The sequence below is a fragment of the Oncorhynchus clarkii genome, chromosome 20 (genome assembly GCF_045791955.1).
Source record: "Oncorhynchus clarkii lewisi isolate Uvic-CL-2024 chromosome 20, UVic_Ocla_1.0, whole genome shotgun sequence".
NCBI lineage: Eukaryota > Metazoa > Chordata > Actinopteri > Salmoniformes > Salmonidae > Oncorhynchus > Oncorhynchus clarkii.
The window spans coordinates 4280053-4302493 of record NC_092166.1 but is presented as its reverse complement, the minus strand read 5'-3'; the positions used below and the strand labels follow the sequence as shown (position 1 = coordinate 4302493).

At 47.3% G+C, this 22441-nt stretch overlaps 1 protein-coding gene across 7 annotated transcripts in view; it reads left to right on the top strand.

Moving 5' to 3' along the window:
- The window catches only part of LOC139375787 (band 4.1-like protein 3), a 66382-nt gene that overhangs the window by 19403 nt on the left and 24538 nt on the right, over positions 1 to 22441 (top strand). For 4 of the 7 annotated variants that reach the window (XM_071117633.1, XM_071117637.1, XM_071117634.1 and 1 more), the window contains exons 7-13: positions 2160 to 2312; positions 6977 to 7074; positions 9842 to 10017; positions 11230 to 11429; positions 15310 to 15924; positions 20388 to 20441; positions 21341 to 21379. In XM_071117633.1, the coding sequence (XP_070973734.1) occupies positions 2160 to 2312; positions 6977 to 7074; positions 9842 to 10017; positions 11230 to 11429; positions 15310 to 15924; positions 20388 to 20441; positions 21341 to 21379 (1335 nt within the window). The remainder of the gene's footprint in view (positions 1 to 2159; positions 2313 to 6976; positions 7075 to 9841; positions 10018 to 11229; positions 11430 to 15309; positions 15925 to 20387; positions 20442 to 21340; positions 21380 to 22441) is intronic. The other 3 variants (XM_071117638.1, XM_071117636.1, XM_071117635.1) reach the window with 2 other exon arrangements.

Genomic DNA, 22441 nt, shown 5'->3' with positions numbered 1-22441 from the left:
GTTTCACTGACTGTTACCATCGCTGTTAGTTTCACTGACTGTTACCATCGCTGTTAGTTTCACTGACTGTTACCATCGCTGTTAGTTTCACTGACTGTTACCATCGCTGTTAGTTTCACTGACTGTTACCATCGCTGTTAGTTTCACTGACTGTTACCATCGCTGTTACCATCGCTGTTAGTTTCACTGACTGTTACCATCGCTGTTAGTTTCACTGACTGTTACCATCGCTGTTAGTTTCACTGACTGTTACCATCGCTGTTAGTTTCACTGACTGTTACCATCGCTGTTAGTTTCACTGACTGTTACCATCGCTGTTAGTCTCACTGACTGTTACCATCGCTGTTAGTCTCACTGACTGTTACCATCGCTGTTAGTCTCACTGACTGTTACCATCGCTGTTAGTCTCACTGACTGTTACCATCTCTGTTAGTCTCACTGACTGTTACCATCGCTGTTAGTTTCACTGACTGTTACCATCGCTGTTAGTCTCACTGACTCCATGAGGCTCCGCCTTGGACTGGCCTGACTTGGCTCCCTTGAGATTATGTAGTGTAGTCTCCTCTGTCTTAATGACGTGCTTGATTGTATTAATCTCATTGGGCAGACAGATGGAGGGGGGGGGGGGGGGGGGGGACAGACAGACCGATGTAGGGACAGACAGACAGACCGATGTAGGGACAGACAGACAGACCGATGTAGAGACAGACAGACAGACCGATGTAGAGACAGACAGACAGACCGATGTAGAGAGAGACAGACAGACAGACCGATGTAGAGAGAGACGGGCAGACAGACCGACGCGGAGAGAGAGAGACAGACGGACAGACAGACCGACGGATGTAGAGAGAGAGAGACAGACGGACAGACAGACTGACGCGGAGAGAGAGAGAGAGGCGGGCAGACAGACCGACGCGGAGAGAGAGAGAGAGGCGGGCAGACAGACCGGCGCGGAGAGAGAGAGAGGCGGGCAGATAGACAGACGCGGAGAGACAGACAGACAGACCAGGCCAGCAGCGTCAGATTGCCAGACTGACACACCACTCATTTCAACACATTGAAAACGCCACTGTTGATCCCGATGTCAGATACTGGTCAGTAATCACAAGCACTTTGAACAGTGAAAGTATCCCATCTAGGTGGGACTGAGATATTGATGATGGTCCCTTAAAAGAGTCAACTGAGGAGAAATGGCGTTGCCTAATCCACGTTGAATATAGATTAGTAGTGAGGAACAGGGAGAAGTAGCTTCCATCCACTAGTACACTTTGAATACAGATTAGTAGTGAGGAACAAGGAGAAGTAGCTTCCATCCACTAGTACACTATGAATACAGATTAGTAGTGAGGAACAGGGAGAAGTAGCTTCCATCCACTAGTACACTATGAATACAGATTAGTAGTGAGGAACAGGGAGAAGTATCTTCCATCCACTAGTACACTATGAATACAGATTAGTAGTGAGGAACAGGGAGAAGTAGCTTCCATCCACTAGTACACTATGAATACAGATTAGTAGTGAGGAACAGGGAGAAGTATCTTCCATCCACTAGTACACTATGAATACAGATTAGTAGTGAGGAACAGGGAGAAGTATCTTCCATCCACTAGTACACTTTGAATACAGATGTATTTTTTTGCCATTTAATAATCCATTTGACTCGTTGAATCGGATCAGCATTGTTGTTTTCTCTCCTCTCATTAAACCACCTGGCTAGTTGGTGGGAAGCCTGTTTGAGTGTTTGGCTCCAGCTAAAGGGGAGGTAAGCGACCCGCTGCATCGTGTGGTGTGTTTATTATTCACGCATGGCTTTAGCTTAGCGGTCGTCATGCTAACTGTGGCTTGTTTTTACCCATCATCACCCTCTCCAACGTGTGTGCCACCCCCCTCGGACCCCAGATACACCCGTCCCTCACGTCGTGTACATGTAGAGTAGGAGGTGAGAGACGAAGCCATGCTCCGGTATCCGCCTGCCTGTCCGTAGCCGGTTACCGTCAGCACCCAACGCTTGCCCATCCTCTACCCTTCCTCCCTCCACGGCTGTTAGAGAAAGAGAAGAATCACTGCCTTCTCAGCGTTGTGGTTCTGTTTCATACTTCCTAGTGAAGGGGTACACATACTGAAACTCCTTCTTTGTGTACTAATTGGGTGTGTTCCAGGACTCTGAAGGCGTAGAGATCATGCTAGGCGTGTGCTCCAGTGGTCTGCTCATCTACAGAGACAGACTGAGAATCAACCGGTTTGCCTGGCCCAAGGTCCTCAAGATCTCCTACAAGAGAAACAACTTCTACATCAAGATACGCCCCGGAGAGGTAAACACACCAACAACATCAACAACAACTGTAGATCTGTTACAAACCGGGGCAGGTGTTTTACCATGTGACTTGACCAGGAAAAATTACGGCCCGGGGCCTAGGCAGACGACTTCTCTGTGGCCCGGGGCCTAGTCAGACGACTTCTCTGTGGCCCGGGGCCTAGTCAGACGACTTCTCTGTGGCCCGGGGCCTAGTAAGACGACTTCTCTGTGGCCCGGGGCCTAGTCAGACGACTTCTCTGTGGCCCGGGGCCTAGTCAGACGACTTCTCTGTGGCCCGGGGCCTAGTCAGACGACTTCTCTGTGGCCCGGGGCCTAGTCAGACGACTTCTCTGTGGCCCGGGGCCTAGTCAGACGACTTCTCTGTGGCCCGGGGCCTAGTCAGACGACTTCTCTGTGGCCCGGGGCCTAGTCAGACGACTTCTCTGTGGCCCGGGGCCTAGTCAGACGACTTCTCTGTGGCCCGGGGCCTAGTCAGACGACTCCTTTGTGGCCCGGGGCCTAGTCAGATGACTTCTCTGTGGCCCGGGGCCTAGTCAGACGACTCTTTTGTGGCCCGGGGCCTAGTCAGATGACTCCTTTGTGGCCCGGGGCCTAGTCAGACGACTTCTCTGTGGCCCGGGGCCTAGTCAGACGACTCCTTTGTGGCCCGGGGCCTAGTCAGACGACTCCTTTGTGGCCCCGGGCCTAGTCAGATGACTCCTTTGTGGCCCCGGGCCTAGTCAGATGACTCCTTTGTGGCCCGGGGCCTAGTCAGATGACTCCTTTGTGGCCCGGGGCCTAGTCAGACGACTTCTCTGTGGCCCGGGGCCTAGTCAGATGACTCCTTTGTGGCCCGGGGCCTAGTCAGACGACTTCTCTGTGGCCCGGGGCCTAGTCAGACGACTTCTCTGTGGCCCGGGGCCTAGTCAGACGACTTCTCTGTGGCCCGGGGCCTAGTCAGACGACTTCTCCTTGGCCCGGGGCCTAGTCAGACGACTTCTCCTTGGCCCGGGGCCTAGTCAGACGACTTCTCCTTGGCCCGGGGCCTAGTCAGACGACTTCTCCTTGGCCCGGGGCCTAGTCAGATGACTCCTTTGTGGCCCGGGGCCTAGTCAGATGACTCCTTTGTGGCCCGGGGCCTAGTCAGACGACTTCTCTGTGGCCCGGGGCCTAGTCAGACGACTTCTCCTTGGCCCGGGGCCTAGTCAGACGACTTCTCTGTGGCCCGGGGCCTAGTCAGACGACTTCTCTGTGGCCCGGGGCCTAGTCAGACGACTTCTCCTTGGCCCGGGGCCTAGTCAGATGACTCCTTTGTGGCCCGGGGCCTAGTCAGACGACTTCTCTGTGGCCCGGGGCCTAGTCAGACGACTTCTCCTTGGCCCGGGGCCTAGTCAGACGACTTCTCCTTGGCCCGTGGCCTAGTCAGACGACTTCTCCTTGGCCCGGGGCCTAGTCAGATGACTCCTTTGTGGCCCGGGGCCTAGTCAGATGACTCCTTTGTGGCCCGGGGCCTAGTCAGATGACTCCTTTGTGGCCCGGGGCCTAGTCAGATGACTCCTTTGTGGCCCGGGGCCTAGTCAGACGACTTCTCTGTGGCCCGGGGCCTAGTCAGATGACTCCTTTGTGGCCCGGGGCCTAGTCAGATGACTCCTTTGTGGCCCGGGGCCTAGTCAGACGACTCCTTTGTGGCCCGGGGCCTAGTCAGACGACTTCTCTGTGGCCCGGGGCCTAGTCAGACGACTTCTATGTGGCCCGGGGCCTTGTCAGACGACTTCTCTGTGGCCCGGGGCCTAGTCAGACGACTTCTCCTTGGCCCGGGGCCTAGTCAGATGACTCCTTTGTGGCCCGGGGCCTAGTCAGACGACTTCTCCTTGGCCCGGGGCCTAGTCAGACGACTTCTCCTTGGCCCGGGGCCTAGTCAGATGACTCCTTTGTGGCCCGGGGCCTAGTCAGATGACTCCTTTGTGGCCCGGGGCCTAGTCAGACGACTTCTCTGTGGCCCGGGGCCTAGTCAGACGACTTCTCCTTGGCCCGGGGCCTAGTCAGACGACTTCTCTGTGGCCCGGGGCCTAGTCAGACGACTTCTCTGTGGCCCGGGGCCTAGTCAGACGACTTCTCCTTGGCCCGGGGCCTAGTCAGATGACTCCTTTGTGGCCCGGGGCCTAGTCAGACGACTTCTCTGTGGCCCGGGGCCTAGTCAGACGACTTCTCTGTGGCCCGGGGCCTAGTCAGACGACTTCTCCTTGGCCCGGGGCCTAGTCAGACGACTTCTCCTTGGCCCGGGGCCTAGTCAGATGACTCCTTTGTGGCCCGGGGCCTAGTCAGATGACTCCTATGTGGCCCGGGGCCTAGTCAGATGACTCCTTTGTGGCCCGGGGCCTAGTCAGATGACTCCTTTGTGGCCCGGGGCCTAGTCAGACGACTTCTCTGTGGCCCGGGGCCTAGTCAGAGGACTCCTTTGTGGCCCGGGGCCTAGTCAGACGACTCCTTTGTGGCCCGGGGCCTAGTCAGACGACTCCTTTGTGGCCCGGGGCCTAGTCAGACGACTTCTCTGTGGCCCGGGGCCTAGTCAGACGACTTCTCTGTGGCCCGGGGCCTAGTCAGACGACTTCTCTGTGGCCCGGGGCCTTGTCAGACGACTTCTCTGTGGCCCGGGGCCTAGTCAGACGACTTCTCCTTGGCCCGGGGCCTAGTCAGATGACTCCTTTGTGGCCCGGGGCCTAGTCAGACGACTTCTCTGTGGCCCGGGGCCTAGTCAGACGACTTCTCCTTGGCCCGGGGCCTAGTCAGACGACTTCTCCTTGGCCCGGGGCCTAGTCAGACGACTTCTCCTTGGCCCGGGGCCTAGTCAGACGACTTCTCTGTGGCCCGGGGCCTAGTCAGACGACTTCTCCTTGGCCCGGGGCCTAGTCAGACGACTACTCCTTGGCCCGGGGCCTAGTCAGACGACTTCTCCTTGGCCCGGGGCCTAGTCAGATGACTCCTTTGTGGCCCGGGGCCTAGTCAGATGACTCCTTTGTGGCCCGGGGCCTAGTCAGATGACTCCTTTGTGGCCCGGGGCCTAGTCAGACGACTTCTCCTTGGCCCAGGGCCTTGTCAGACGACTTCTCTGTGGCCCGGGGCCTAGTCAGACGACTCCTTTGTGGCCCGGGGCCTAGTCAGACGACTCCTTTGTGGCCCGGGGCCTAGTCAGACGACTTCTCTGTGGCCCGGGGCCTAGTCAGACGACTTCTCTGTGGCCCGGGGCCTAGTCAGACGACTTCTCTGTGGCCCGGGGCCTAGTCAGACGACTTCTCCTTGGCCCGGGGCCTAGTCAGATGACTCCTTTGTGGCCCGGGGCCTAGTCAGACGACTTCTCTGTGGCCCGGGGCCTAGTCAGACGACTTCTCCTTGGCCCGGGGCCTAGTCAGACGACTTCTCCTTGGCCCGGGGCCTAGTCAGACGACTTCTCTGTGGCCCGGGGCCTAGTCAGACGACTTCTCTGTGGCCCTGGGCCTAGTCAGACGACTCCTTTGTGGCCCGGGGCCTAGTCAGACGACTTCTCTGTGGCCCGGGGCCTAGTCAGACGACTTCTCTGTGGCCCGGGGCCTAGTCAGACGACTTCTCTGTGGCCCGGGGCCTAGTCAGATGACTCCTTTGTGGCCCGGGGCCTAGTCAGATGACTCCTTTGTGGCCCGGGGCCTAGTCAGACGACTTCTCCTTGGCCCGGGGCCTAGTCAGACGACTTCTCCTTGGCCCGGGGCCTAGTCAGACGACTTCTCTGTGGCCCGGGGCCTAGTCAGACGACTTCTCTGTGGCCCTGGGCCTAGTCAGACGACTTCTCTGTGGCCCGGGGCCTAGTCAGACGACTTCTCCTTGGCCCGGGGCCTAGTCAGACGACTTCTCTGTATCCCGGGGCCTAGTCAGACGACTTCTCTGTGGCCCGGGGCCTAGTCAGACGACTTCTCTGTGGCCCGGGGCCTAGTCAGATGACTCCTTTGTGACCCGGGGCCTAGTCAGACGACTTCTCTGTGGCCCGGGGCCTAGTCAGACGACTTCTCTGTGGCCCGGGGCCTAGTCAGACGACTTCTCTGTGGCCCGGGGCCTAGTCAGACGACTTCTCTGTGACCCGGGGTTTTTCCTGGTTACGTTATGTGGTCAGTGAAAACCTCTTGTCCCTAGTCATTACTTTCTATTTGGGAAATGAATTAAAAGTTGCAGACTACTATATTTAAGGACATTTAATTGCTTCTGATCTGACATGACCACTGCCCCTTTCCTCTCCTACCCTTCTCTCCTCTCTTCTCCACCTTCCAATCCCTCGTCTCATCCTTCTCTCCTCTCCTCTCCCCCTTCCCATCCCTCCTCTCATCCTTCTCTCCTCTCCTCTCCCCCTTCCCTCCTCTTCTCTCTCTCTCTCTCTCTCTCTCTCTCTCTCTCTCTCCTGCCCACTCTCTCCTCTCCTCTCTCCTGCCCACTCTCTCCTCTCCTCTCTCTCCTCTCTCCTGCCCACTCTCTCCTCTCTCCTGCCCACTCTCTCCTCTCCTCTCTCTCCTCACTCCTGCCCACTCTCTCCTCTCCTCTCTCCTCTCCTCTCCCCCTTCTCTCCTCTCCCCCTTCCCTCCTCTCTCCTCTCCTCTCCCCTTTCCCTCCTCTCCTCTCCCTCTTCTGAGACCCTTGTAACATCACCATCTCTTGCAGTTTGAGCAGTTTGAGAGCACGATTGGCTTCAAGCTCCCTAACCACCGTGCAGCCAAGAGGCTGTGGAAGACCTGTGTCGAGCACCACACGTTCTTCAGGTAAGAGATGTTTGTCCTTACGATTTGATACAGAGTCTTCAGGTATTCATACCCCTTGACTTATTCCACATGTTGTTGTGTTACAGACTGAATATAAAATGGGTTTTTTCCCTCATCTACCTCATAATGACAAAGTGAAAACATGTTTGTAGAAAAATGTAGTAAATTCATTGAAAATTAAATACAGAAATATCAAATTTCCGTAAGTATTCACACCCCTGAGTCAAAACATGTTAGAATCACCTTTGGCAGTGATTACAGCTGTGAGTCTTTCTGGGTAAGTCCCTAAGAGCTATGAGTCTTTCTGGGTAAGCCTCTAAGAGCTGTGAGTCTTTCTGAGTAAGTCCCTAAGAGCTATGAGTCTTTCTGGGTAAGTCTCTAAGAGACTCCACACCTGGATTGTACAATATTGCAAATTATTCTTAAAGAAATTCTTCAAGCTCTGTCAAAAGGTGTTCTAGAGTTTTTTTTTTTTTTTTTCCCCTCTGGTTCCTCTGACATACTGGTAGAAATGAGGTAAAACTGATTTAAGTTTGCCTGCATTTAAGTCCCCCGGCCACTAGGAGCGCCACTTCTGGTTGAGCATTTTGTTGTTTGCTTATTGCCTTATAAAGCTTGATGAGTGAGGTCTTGGTGCCAGGATCAGTTTGTGGTGGTAAATAGCTGGCTACGAATAACTCTTGGTAGATAGTGTGGTCTACAGCTTATCATGAGGTACTCTACCTCAGGCGAGCAATACCTCGAGACTTCTTTAATATTAGGCATTGCGCGCCAGCTGTTATTGACAAATAGACACACACCACCGCCCCTCGTCTTACCAGACGTAGCAGTTATTGACAAATACACACACCACCGCCCCTCGTCTTACCAGACGTAGCTGCTCTGTCCTGCCGATGCACGGAGAAGCCAGCCAGCTCTATATTATCCGTGTCGTTGTTCAGCCACGTCTCGGTGAAACATAAGTTATTACAGTTTTAACGTCTTGTTGGTAGGATAGTCTTTATCGTAGATCATCCAGTCTGTATTCCAATGACGGAAGTTGGCCAATAAAACGGAGGGAAGTGGTGGTTTACAGTAATATAGCTGTTGTAAAGTCCTTTGAGAGTGAATTCTTACTTGCACCTCGCCCTCCTACCCCCTTTCCTCTGTCTTTTCTTCACGCTGATGACTGGGATTTGGGCCTTGTCTTGACAAAGCAGTATATCCTTATATTGGCCTCATTAAAGAAAAAATCTTTGTCCAGTTCGAGATGAGTTCTGATGACCCGAAGCAATTTTCATTACGTACAAAATAAGTTACAAAAGCAGAAAAAAACAAACAAAATGACACAGTTGGTTAGGAGCCCGTAAAACGGCAGCCATCTCCACCATTATCAGATCCCCTTCTTTGAGAGGCATTGGGAATGGCAATGGAAAACCTCCCTGGTCTTTGTGTTTTGAAATTCACTTCTCCACTGAGGGACCTTACATATAATTGTGTATGTGTAGGGTACAGAGATGAAGTTCAAAAAATGACAGATTGAATCCATGCAACTTATTATGTGAATTCTTAAGCACATTTTTACTCATTAACTTATTTAGGCATGCCATAACAAAGAGGTTGAATACTGATTGACTCAATACAGTTCAGCTTTTAATTTATAATTAATTTATTAAAAAAATGTCTAAGAACCTAATTCCACTTTGACATTTTGGGGTGTATGTGTTCGGGTTCTTATTTTTCAGAGTAAATAACTCACACTAGAGAAGCTTTAACCAAGTTTAATTCTTCCCAAAGCTTCTATACAGCTGTATTCAGACTCAACATTTCTCCCATCTATATATATATATACAGTGCCTTACGAAAGTATTCGGCCCCCTTGAACTTTGCGACCTTTTGCATTTTGTGAAGAATCAACAACAAGTGGGACACAATCATGAAGTGGAACGACATTTATTGGATATTTCAAACTTTTTTAACAAATCAAAAACTGAAAAATTGGGCGTGCAAAATTATTGCAGTTGGGTTGTGTATCGGAGGACGTATGACTTTCCCGAGCCCTTACGGGAGTTGTAGCGATGAGACAAGATAGTAGCTACTACAACAATTGGATACCACGAAATTGGGGAGAAAAAGGGGTAAAATTTTAACAAAAATAATTTTTAAAAAAGTCAGATCCGACAGTGACACAAAATCTCCATTTTAAATTCAGGCTTTAACACAACATAAGGTCGAAGGTCGACCGTCGAAGGTCGACTTTCTGAAGGCAACACCGCAGAACATTATAAAAAATGAAAACGTATCTTTAATCAGATCTTTACTGTAAAATGTAACAAGCGAAGTGATTTTTATCTTCAGATTGATTTATCCCTTTTAAGAACAGACAAAATTTATTTTATTTATATTTAACTAGGCAAGTCAGTTAAGAACAAATTCTTATTTTCAATGACGGCCTAGGAACAGTGGGTTAACTGCCTGTTCAGGGGGAGAATGACAGATTTGTACCTTGTCAGCTCGGGGGTTTGAACTTGCAACCTTCCGGTTACTAGTCCAACGCTCAAACCACTAGGCTACCCTGTCGCCCCAAAATTATTTTATGATTTTACATTTTTAAAATGATTTTACATTTTTAAAATGATTTTACATTTTTAAAATGATTTTAAATCAAATTGGGTTACATGTCTGAGATCTACTGTAAATTAAATGTATTATTATTGTAAAATATACAGAGTTTTTTTATTTTTTTATCACATAATGGTTGAATTTAACTGTTTTTCTCCTCTGTCAGGTTGGTGTCTCCAGAGGCCCCCCCGAAGAAGTTCCTAGGTCTTGGTTCTAAGTTCCGCTACAGCGGTAGAACCCAGGCTCAGACCCGGAGAGTCTCCTCTCAGATCATCAGGGCCGCGCCCATCTTCGAACGCTCCTCCTCCAAACGCTACACCATGTCGCGCAGCTTGGACGGAGGTACAGAGTTCATGTGGAGGCTATATACAGGGGGTACCAGTACAGAGTCAATGTGGAGACTATATACAGGGGGTACCAGTACAGAGTCAATGTGGAGGCTATATACAGGGGGTACCAGTACAGAGTCAATGTGGAGGCTATATACAAGGGGTACCGGTACAGAGTCAATGTGGAGGCTATATACAGGGGGTACCGGTACAGAGTCAATGTGGAGGCTATATACAGGGGGTACCGGTACAGAGTCAATGTGGAGGCTATATACAGGGGGTACCGGTACAGAGTCAATGTGGAGGCTATATACAAGGTGTTACGGTACAGAGTTGATGTGGAGGCTATATGCAGGGTATTACGGTACAGAGTCAATGTGGAGGCTATATACAGGGGGTACCGGTACAGAGTCAATGTGGAGGCTATATACAGGGGGTACCAGTACAGAGTCAATGTGGAGGCTATATACAGGGGGTACCGGTACAGAGTCAATGTGGAGGCTATATACAGGGGGTACCGGTACAGAGTCAATGTGGAGGCTATATACAGGGGTACTAGTGTTTGGGACAGTAAGCTGATCCTAGATCAGTTCCTAAGGTCATGACTTAACTGAGGATGAACCATACAGAGAACTAGTGTTTGGGACAGTAAGCTGATCCTAGATCAGTTCCTAAGGTCATGACTTACCTGAGGATGAACCATACAGAGAACTAGTGTTTGGGACAGTAAGCTGATCCTAGATCAGTTCCTAAGGTCATGACTTAACTGAGGATGTACCACACAGAGAACTAGTGTTTGGGACAGTAAGCTGATCCTAGATCAGTTCCTAAGGTCATGACTTAACTGAGGATGTACCACACAGAGAACTAGTGTTTGGGACAGTAAGCTGATCCTAGATCAGTTCCTAAGGTCATGACTTAACTGAGGATGTACCACACAGAGAACTAGTGTTTGGGACAGTAAGCTGATCCTAGATCAGTTCCTAAGGTCATGACTTAACTGAGGATGTACCACACAGAGAACTAGTGTTTGGGACAGTAAGCTGATCCTAGATCAGTTCCTAAGGTCATGACTTAACTGAGGATGAACCATACAGAGAACTAGTGTTTGGGACAGTAAGCTGATCCTAGATCAGTTCCTAAGGTCATGACTTAACTGGGGATGAACCATACAGAGAACTAATGTTTGGTTTCCTCTATAAACCCTCACCGTGCCTCCTACCAGCGCCCGTAACAGAGAACCACGACACCCTGATGAGGGAAGCTACGCCCGCCAAAGCTGTCGCCGCTGGAGACCTGATCACCACGGTAACGCCGGAGAAGAAGGCGGAGGAGGAGAAGGCCGAGGAAGAGGAGGGACAGACCGACGCTACAGAGACGTCAGATCCTAATGTCCCCTCAACCCCCCTCAGACACGACAACAAGGTAAACATCATCATCCTCCTCCTTCCTCATATTAGCCAATGGGGTTAGTCTTAGAGGTTTGGTTTGTTTTAAAGAGTGCCATTAGCAAAGGACCAATATGATTGATCCAGGGCGACCTAGCAACTCTGAGTTGAAGTTACACTCACAAGCTGAAAAACAGATCCTATAAACTTCAATGCCTCCTTGCTCTGGGGTTGTGCTGCGAAGAAATATCAATGACTTAGCCCGCTAACTTGAAGACATATTCGGAAATATTCTGAGATCATATATATATATATTTTTTTTTTTAGAAAGTTAAGCTTGAAATGGTCATGGTCTAATTGACACAAAAACACATTGAAGTTTAGCTTTAGTCAATAGTTATTTCTGGTTGTTTATCAAAGATAGCCGGCTAGTTCGTTGATCGTGATTTATTGTATATAAAGAACTTTAGATTGACGGAATCCTAAACGGCTGTCTATCCATAGACATTACTCCCTGATGTTGCTTTATCACTGTCAGTACTGTCAAAGGACGTTACAACCTCTATATTACTGTCAAAGGACGTTACAACATCTATATTACTGTCAAAGGACGTTACAACATCTATATTACTGTCAAAGGACGTTACAACAGATTTATTACTGTCAAAGGACGTTACAACATCTATATTACTGTCAAAGGACGTTACAACATCTATATTACTGTCAAAGGACGTTACAACATCTATATTACTGTCAAAGGACGTTACAACAGATTTATTACTGTCAAAGGACGTTACAACATCTATATTACTGTCAAAGGACTTTACAACATCTATATTACTGTCAAAGGACTTTACAACATCTATATTACTGTCAAAGGACGTTACAACAGATTTATTACTGTCAAAGGACTTTACAACAGATTTATTACTGTCAAAGGACGTTACAACATCTATATTACTGTCAAAGGACTTTACAACAGATTTATTACTGTCAAAGGACTTTACAACAGATTTATTACTGTCAAAGGACGTTACAACATCTATATTACTGTCAAAGGACGTTACAACAGATTTATTACTGTCAAAGGACTTTACAACAGATTTATTACTGTCAAAGGACGTTACAACATCTATATTACTGTCAAAGGACTTTACAACATCTATATTACTGTCAAAGGACTTTACAACAGATTTATTACTGTCAAAGGACGTTACAACAGATTTATTACTGTCAAAGGACGTTACAACCTCTATATTACTGTCAAAGGACGTTACAACAGATTTATTACTGTCAAAGGACGTTACAACATCTATATTACTGTCAAAGGACGTTACAACATCTATATTACTGTCAAAGGACGTTACAACATCTATATTACTGTCAAAGGACGTTACAACAGATTTATTACTGTCAAAGGACGTTACAACATCTATATTACTGTCAAAGGACGTTACAACATCTATATTACTGTCAAAGGACGTTACAACCTCTATATTACTGTCAAAGGACGTTACAACATCTATATTACTGTCAAAGGACGTTACAACATCTATATTACTGTCAAAGGACGTTACAACATCTATATTACTGTCAAAGGACGTTACAACCTCTATATTACTGTCAAAGGACGTTACAACATCTATATTACTGTCAAAGGACGTTACAACATCTATATTACTGTCAAAGGACGTTACAAAGGTAGAAAGTACGATAAGTCTTCACAACCCATGCCTAGATGAACCTCCCAAGTCTTCTCCTGAACGGTTAAGGAGTGTCATTTCCTGTTTTAGAGTATAGTGGTGTCACCCCACAAAAGGATTCATTATTTCAAGGTTTATACAAATATGTCCATTCAATAGAATGTTCCGTCTGTAAAACAACAGTCCAAACCCAATGTCTCTAAAAGAAAGTGGCAGCCGATTTTGCTCTGAGAATGTAGCATGTTTTTAAGTGAATTTGAACGTCATCACAGGCATGATCAGAAAGTGGTCACTGCCTCAGTAGAACTGTGGGCTCGCTACTTGGCAGAACGGCGCTAACTTCCGACGTCAACTTGACAAGCTAATTTACTAGCGGCGTGTTAAGGTTTGTGAGTGAAAAGAGGGGATTTTTCTAAATGAAATCCACTGAATACAGAACTAAATGAGGACTAAATATATTCTGAACAGAAATATAAACGCAACATGTCGATTGTTGCTCCCAATGTTTCATGAGCTGAAATTAAAAGATCACAGAAATTTTCCATACGTACAAAAATCTTATTTCTCTGAGGAGTATCTTTGTATATAATAAAGCCCTTTTGTGGTAAAAAAAAACCCCAAACGTATTCTGATTGGCTGGACCTGGCTCCCAAGTGGGTGGGCCTATGCCCTCCCAGGCCCACCCATGGCTGCGCCCCTGCCCAGTCATGTGAAAGCCATAGATTATGGCCTAATTCATTCATTTCAATTGATTTCTTTCTATCTACTGTAACTCAGTAAAATCGTTGAAGTTGTTGCATTTATTTTGTTCTGTATATATCTACTTACAAAGCTAACAGACTAAATTTCAATATCCACCCTCCGCGAGAGACCGTCTGTTCCTGTTTTCGTTGTGTATTTCTGAGTCCTTTAAATCGCCATAGAAACGGCCCCCTCTCTCAACGTAGTTTGATCGCCAATATAGGCACTGAAAGCCAAGGATCTGGAGGTGAACATGACGAAGGTATCAAATTGATCTTGATTTGGAGGTGGGATCCAGCAGAAACGTCACAACAGTGCAGCTTGGCATGGTCTTAGAAGGGCGCACGGCTCTCGAACTTCGCCTCTCCCGAGTCCGTACAGGGAGTTGCAGCGATGAGACAAGACTGTAACTACCAATTGGAGAGAAAAAGGGTTAAAACGTTTTTTTGTGTTTTTTGAAACAAACATAAAACTAAATAATATTTTACACTGTCAAGTCTATTAAGGTGGTAATATTGTAGAGAACAATCTAATGATTCATTCTGTGTAATTGATGATGACATAGGGCGAAGAAAACAACATTTTGACATTCATTTCATAGCACCCTCTTGAATTGTCCAGTTGTTCTGTACATTGTACAGCAGTGACTGAACTCCCTACAGCGAATGACTTGGCCGTTATTATGAATTTCCCCCAATGCTTCCAGCTTATTTACCCACTGCTATACTACAACTGACTGCTTCTTGTCTAATTAGCCTTTTCTTTTCTCCTCCTGTCCATTCTGCTCACATGTATTGACTCACCATCCATACCATCTCCCTTCCATTCTGCTCACATGTATTGACTCACCATCCATACCATCTCCCTTCCATTCTGCTCACATGTATTGACTCACCGTCCATTCTGCTCATATGTATTGACTCACCATCCATACCATCTCCCTTCCATTCTGCTCACATGTATTGACTCACCGTCCATTCTGCTCACATGTATTGACTCACCATCCATACCATCTCCCTTCCATTCTGCTCACATGTATTGACTCACCGTCCATTCTGCTCATATGTATTGACTCACCATCCATACCATCTCCCGTCCATTCTGCTCACATGTATTGACTCACCATCCATACCATCTCCCGTCCATTCTGCTCACATGTATTGACTCACCATCCATACCATCTCCCGTCCATTCTGCTCACATGTATTGACTCACCATCCATACCATCTCCCGTCCATTCTGCTCATATGTATTTCCATACCATCTCCCGTCCATTCTGCTCATATGTATTGACTCACCATCCATACCATCTCCCGTCCATTCTGCTCACATGTATTCACTCACCATCCATACCATCTCCCGTCCATTCTGCTCATATGTATTGACTCACCATCCATACCATCTCCCTTCCATTCTGCTCATATGTATTGACTCACCATCCAAACCATCTCCCGTCCGCACTCCCTCCCTCAGCACTCCCCGTGCCTGTATTCCCGTGACCCCCTCCGCTCTGAGCTCTCCCTCCCTTCCTCCCCCGTGGCCTCCACTAAGGTCCGTCGGCGGCGCAGGGAGAACGCGTCCCGTAAACGCTGTGCGTCCGTCAGCCCGGTTAAATCCTCTGCGGGGTGCCGTCGGCGCCAGGCCAAAGCGGACCGCGCCGCCGCCCTCCTAGAGGAGCAGGTGTTACTCCTGTCGGCCCGGAAACAGCGTCTAGAACAGCTGAAGGCCCACGGGAGGCGGGGCGGCACTCTGTTCTCCTTCTCCCTGCACCTCCCCGACCTCTCCTCTTACCTAGACGAGGATGGCTACCTCACCTTCCCCGACATCACGGAGCTCACCTTCCTCCCTGAGAGCGTGCAGCACTTCCGTCCGTTCAGGTCACCCTCCCTCATCCCCTGCTTCCTCTTCATCTTCTTCTTCCTCTTGTCCACGTCGTTCTCGGTGCCCTACGCCCTCACGCTGTCCTTCCCGCTGGCGCTGTGTCTGTGCTACCTGGAGCCCAAGGCGGCTTCTCTCACCGCATCCATCGCTCAGGGCCTGCATCAACATGACAGTTGTTCAGAGGAAGAGGAAGAGGAAGATGAAGAGGTGTGTCCTACTTACAGTAGGCCTTAAACTATACTATTCCAGTAAGGTCACAGAATAGTCTTAGTGCGTCCTGTCCAGACTTGGGCTACGTCCAAAAATGGCACCCTATTCCCGATTCCCGGGCTCTGGTCAAAAGTAATGCCCTGTATAGGAAATAGGGTTCTGGTCTAAAGTAGTGCCCTGTATAGGGTTCTGGTCTAAAGTAGTGCCCTGTATAGGGAATAGGGTTCTGGTCTAAAGTAGTGCCCTGTATAGGGAATAGGGTTCTGGTCTAAAGTAGTGCCCTGTATAGGGAATAGGGCTCTAGTCTAAAGTAGTGCCCTGTATAGGGAATAGGGCTCTGGTCTAAAGTAGTGCCCTGTATAGGGAATAGGGCTCTGGTCTAAAGTAGTGCCCTGTATAGGGAATAGGGTGCCATTTTCAGACGCACCCTCAATGACTTTGTCTGTCAAGTGTTCCTACTTTCAGAGCCTCGTCTCTTGATGACATCGTCATGACATCGCCATCACATGATCCACATTTTATTATCTTAATGCATACGGAGTTCATGCGACTTGCCCTAGCACCATTTCCTGTTGGATGGCTTTTATTTTTTTTATTTTTAAAGAATGTTAGCTTCTAATATGAAGGTAAACTCCAATGTAGTTTGGCGTGATGGCTGATTTACCACAGCGGGGACCTTCGTCAGTTTGAGGGTGTGTTGCTTCACCCTCCCCATCTCGTGTCATCTTCATTCACGGCCGTACACTCTGGCTGCTTTAGACTAGATGCATACAGACACACTGTTCCACTCAGTCAGTCTCTCTGCATTTACAGTGCCTTGCGAAAGTATTCGGCCCCCTTGAACTTTGCGACCTTTTGCCACATTTCAGACTTCAAACATAAAGATATAAAACTGTATTTTTTTGTGACGAATCAACAACAAGTGGGACACAATCATGAAGTGGAACGACATTTATTGGATATTTCAAACTTTTTTAACAAATCAAAAACTGAAAAATTGGGCGTGCAAAATTATTCAGCCCCCTTAAGTTAATACTTTGTAGCACCACCTTTTGCTGCGATTACAGCTGTAAGTCGCTTGGGGTATGTCTCTATCAGTTTTGCACATCGAGAGACTGAAATTTTTTCCCATTCCTCCTTGCAAAACAGCTCGAGCTCAGTGAGGTTGGATGGAGAGCATTTGTGAACAGCAGTTTTCAGTTCTTTCCACAGATTCTCGATTGGATTCAGGTCTGGACTTTGACTTGGCCATTCTAACACCTGGATATGTTTATTTTTGAACCATTCCATTGTAGATTTTGCTTTATGTTTTGGATCATTGTCTTGTTGGAAGACAAATCTCCGTCCCAGTCTCAGGTCTTTTGCAGACTCCATCAGGTTTTCTTCCAGAATGGTCCTGTATTTGGCTCCATCCATCTTCCCATCAATTTTAACCATCTTCCCTGTCCCTGCTGAAGAAAAGCAGGCCCAAACCATGATGCTGCCACCACCATGTTTGACAGTGGGGATGGTGTGTTCAGGGTGATGAGCTGTGTTGCTTTTACGCCAAACATAACGTTTTGCATTGTTGCCAAAAAGTTCAATTTTGGTTTCATCTGACCAGAGCACCTTCTTCCACATGTTTGGTGTGTCTCCCAGGTGGCTTGTGGCAAACTTTAAACAACACTTTTTATGGATATCTTTAAGAAATGGCTTTCTTCTGGCCACTCTTCCATAAAGGCCAGATTTGTGCAATATACGACTGATTGTTGTCCTATGGACAGAGTCTCCCACCTCAGCTGTAGATCTCTGCAGTTCATCCAGAGTGATCATGGGCCTCTTGGCTGCATCTCTGATCAGTCTTCTCCTTGTATGAGCTGAAAGTTTAGAGGGACGGCCAGGTTTTGGTAGATTTGCAGTGGTCTGATACGCCTTCCATTTCAATATTATTGCTTGCACAGTGCTCCTTGGGATGTTTAAAGCTTGGGAGATCTTTTTGTATCCAAATCCGGCTTTAAACTTCTTCACAACAGTATCTCGGACCTGCCTGGTGTGTTCCTTGTTCTTCATGATGCTCTCTGCGCTTTTGACGGACCTCTGAGACTATCACAGTGCAGGTGCATTTATACGGAGACTTGATTACACACAGGTGGATTGTATTTATCATCATTAGTCATTTAGGTCAACATTGGATCATTCAGAGATCCTCACTGAACTTCTGGAGAGAGTTTGCTGCACTGAAAGTAAAGGGGCTGAATAATTTTGCACGCCCAATTTTTCAGTTTTTGATTTGTTAAAAAAGTTTGAAATATCCAATAAATGTCGTTCCACTTCATGATTGTGTCCCACTTGTTGTTGATTCTTCACAAAAAAATACAGTTTTATATCTTTATGTTTGAAGCCTGAAATGTGGCAAAAGGTCGCAAAGTTCAAGGGGGCCGAATACTTTCGCAAGGCACTGTACCTCTAGCTAGATGACACACACACACACACACACACACACACACACACACACACACACACACGTCACAGTGAAACAGGAAGCATTTAGCAAGACCAGAGCTGCTATGATGCAAGCCTCTGATGCCTAACACTGTAGTTTATACAGAATTTACTGGAGTCCCGTATAGATCTAGTTCATACAGAATGGACTGGAGTCCCGTATAGATCTAGTTCATACAGAATGGACTGGAGTCCTGCATAGATCTAGTTTATACAGAATGGACTGGAGTCCCGTATAGATCTAGTTTATACAGAATGGACTGGAGTCCCGTATAGATCTAGTTTATACAGAATGGACTGGAGTCCCGTATAGATCTAGTTTATACAGAATGGACTGGAGTCCCGTATAGATCTAGTTTATACAGAATGGACTGGAGTCCCGTATAGATCTAGTTTATACAGAATGGACTGGAGTCCCGTATAGATCTAGTTTATACAGAATGGACTGGAGTACCGTATAGATTTCGTTCATACAGAATGGACTGGAGTCCTGTATAGATCTAGTTTATACAGAATGGACTGGAGTCCCGTATAGATCTAGTTTATACAGAATGGACTGGAGTCCCGTATAGATCTAGTTTATACAGAATGGACTGGAGTCCCGTATAGATCTAGTTTATACAGAATGGACTGGAGTCCCGTATAGATCTAGTTTATACAGAATGGACTGGAGTACCGTATAGATTTCGTTCATACAGAATGGACTGAAGTCCCGTATAGATCTAGTTTACTGGAGTCCCGTATAGATCTAGTTTACTGGAGTCCCGTATAGATCTAGTTTACTGGAGTCCCGTATAGATCTAGTTTACTGGAGTCCCGTATAGATCTAGTTTATACAGAATGGAGTCCCGTATAGATCTAGTTTATACAGAATGGAGTCCCGTATAGATCTAGTTTATACAGAATGGAGTCCCGTATAGATCTAGTTTATACAGAATGGAGTCCCGTATAGATCTAGTTCATACAGAATGGACTGGAGTCCCGTATAGATCTAGTTTATACAGAATGGAGTCCCGTATAGATCTAGTTCATACAGAATGGACTGGAGTCCCGTATAGATCTAGTTCATACAGAATGGACTGGAGTCCCGTATAGATCTAGTTTATACAGAATGGAGTCCCGTATAGATCTAGTTCATACAGAATGGAGTCCCGTATAGATCTAGTTTACTGGAGTCCCGTATAGATCTAGTTTATACAGAATGGAGTCCCGTATAGATCTAGTTTACACAGAATGGACTGGAGTCCCATATAGATCTAGTTCATTCAGAATGGACTGGAGTCCAGTATAGATCTAGTTTACTGGAGTCCCGTATAGATCTAGTTCATACAGAATGGACTGGAGTCCCGTATAGATCTAGTTCATACAGAATGGAGTCCCGTATAGATCTAGTTCCACTAATGCAGAGAGACTGATAAGTCCCCTCCATACCCATTACATCCCTATAGAATCATCTTGCACATGGATGCTAAGAGGAGGCCTGAAAGTCTGACCACATTTTAACACCAGGTCAATTGAAGGCTTTTGAAGGAGAAAAAATGAATAGTTTTGGTTTATAAATTATAAACTTACCCAGCTAACTTATGGGCTAAATATATCCAACTGAAACAAAGTATTGCTTTCCAAATCAAATCGAGCAACAAAAAAAAAAACGATTTTATTACAAAACATAATTATTGGATTTGACCGAAGTGTCCTTAAACCGTAAGGTTAACATTTCCTCTGAGTCTGTTTGTAAACTATGTTTTCTTCTGTTGCTTTTTTCTTCTCCGCCTCGTTGTTGTTTTATCTTTTAGCAACTGTGACTGTTTTGCTTTTTAAAACATTTTCCCCCAAGGCTGCTCCATCCTCTCTCTTTGTGATCGTTATTAAATGATATTATATTAACAACGTTTGTGTTGAACGTTTGACCTCTCTTCTCTCGTTTCCCTGCTTTCTGATCGGAAACGGTTCCGTTTTTTTTGTTTTCTACATACCAGACGGACAGCGAGCAAACGGACTTTGCCTTTGACGGGGAAACTACGGCCACTGAGGTTGGTAGATATCCATCCAGGAGAACAACCCTCTCGGGAGTCTGGAAGCATGGAAGACTCCCAGGTGTATCCATCATTGAGGGAGAGAATTTACCCATGGTTTAATATTTAATATATCCTGTTTATTTTTCAGTATTCACCATGGTTGAGTTCTTGGGGGATGCCTGATTTTTTTTTTTTCTCCCCCCGTATAGTGAATTTTTCTAAAGCAAACGTTCTGCTATGTAGCAAATATATTTTGGGGTGTTATATGTGCATGTTATTAGTATATTTATGTGAAGGACTTTCACTCAGGACTTAATCTCAGGTTTCCTGATTCTGTACTGTACCTGTCTCTCTCTCTCCATCCCTCTACTTTGCTATCTCTCTCTCTCTCCCTCCACTGTGCCCTCACCTCCTCCCTCCCTCTGTTGTGGCCTCACCTCTATCACCTCCCTCCGTCCCTCACCTCCATCCCTCACCTCACTCCCTCCATCCCTCACCTCACTCCCTCCATCCCTCACCTCACTCCCTCCATCCCTCACCTCACTCCCTCCATCCCTCAACTCCCTCCCTCATCCCTCAACTTCCTCCATCCCTCAACTCCCTCCCTCATCCCTCAACTTCCTCCATCCCTCACCTCCCTCCCTCATCCCTCAACTTCCTCCCTCCCTCATCCCTCACCTCCCTCCATCACTCCATCCCTCACCTCCCTCCCTCATCCCTCACCTCCCTCCCTCATCCCTCACCTCCCTCCCTCATCCCTCAACTCCCTCCATCCCTCACCTCCCTCCCTCCATCCATCCCTCACCTCCCTCCATCACTCCATCCCTCACCTCCCTCCATCCCTCCCTCCCACATCCCTCACCTCCCTCCATCTCTCTTCCTCCTTTTTTCTCCTTCTTTCTCTGTGCTGTCAGTCGGAGCCGGAAGATGATCCTTCTGAGATGAGGACACAGGTACTCTGGGTTTACCGTCAAGGCCCGGTTTCCCAAAACCAGCCGATAAGGCTAAGTTGATTGTTAGAGCATCGTTAAGTCTACGAGCTGTTTCCCAAAACCATCGTTACTAAAGTTGCTCTTGAAAACACTCGTAAATCCAACCTCTTCCTCAGACCACTCTAGAACAACGGAGAGCGTCGTAAGATGCTTTTTTTGCCCTCCAGCGTCACTTTATACACACAAGTTCTCCGCTAAACATAGAATCAAGATGTTTATCTGCGTGACCCTATGAGGGGCGTGGTGCTTGGCCTTAAAAAACTCTTTATCTGAGCAATTATAATAGTGTCAAATCATTTTAATTCTTTTTTTTTTTTGTATACAATATAGCTGAATGATTTATTTTATTACAGTTTGTTATTGCTCATCTTTATGAAGGGTGTCGATAATGTGGGTCTCCGTTTGTATGTGTCTCTGCTACCTGTATATTGCCTCGTCTAGCCTGCCTTCTGCTACATTATACACAGTGCCTTCAGGAAGTATTCACACCCCTTCTTCCCACATTTTGTTGTGTTACAGCCTGAATTTTAAATTCATTAAATGTTGTCTGGGTTTTTTTTTGTCACTGGCTTACACACAAAATACCCCCACGATGTCAAAGTAGAATTAGGTTTTTCATATTTATTTTTACAAATTAATCATTTGCTCATCAATAAGTGCTCACCAACATGGGCGTGCTCACCAACATGGGCGTGCTCACCCCCCTGGGCGTGCTCACCCCCCTGGACGTGCTCACCCCCCTGGGCGTGCTCACCAACCTGGGCGTGCTCACCAACCTGGGCGTGCTCACCAACCTGGGCGTGCTCACCAACCTGGGCGTGCTCACCCCCTGGACATTGTGTGCTGAAGGGTGTATTTGTTCTCATAAGTGTTCTAATCACAAACAATTGAGTTATTCTTCAATGTGTAAGATGTCTAAGAAAAGGACTGAGACGACGATGGCTAAGCCGGGTTCGGGGTGGAGATCCTGCGGTTATAAGCGTTTCTCTGAAACAGAAACCATCTAGTTTGTCTTGGCTCAGG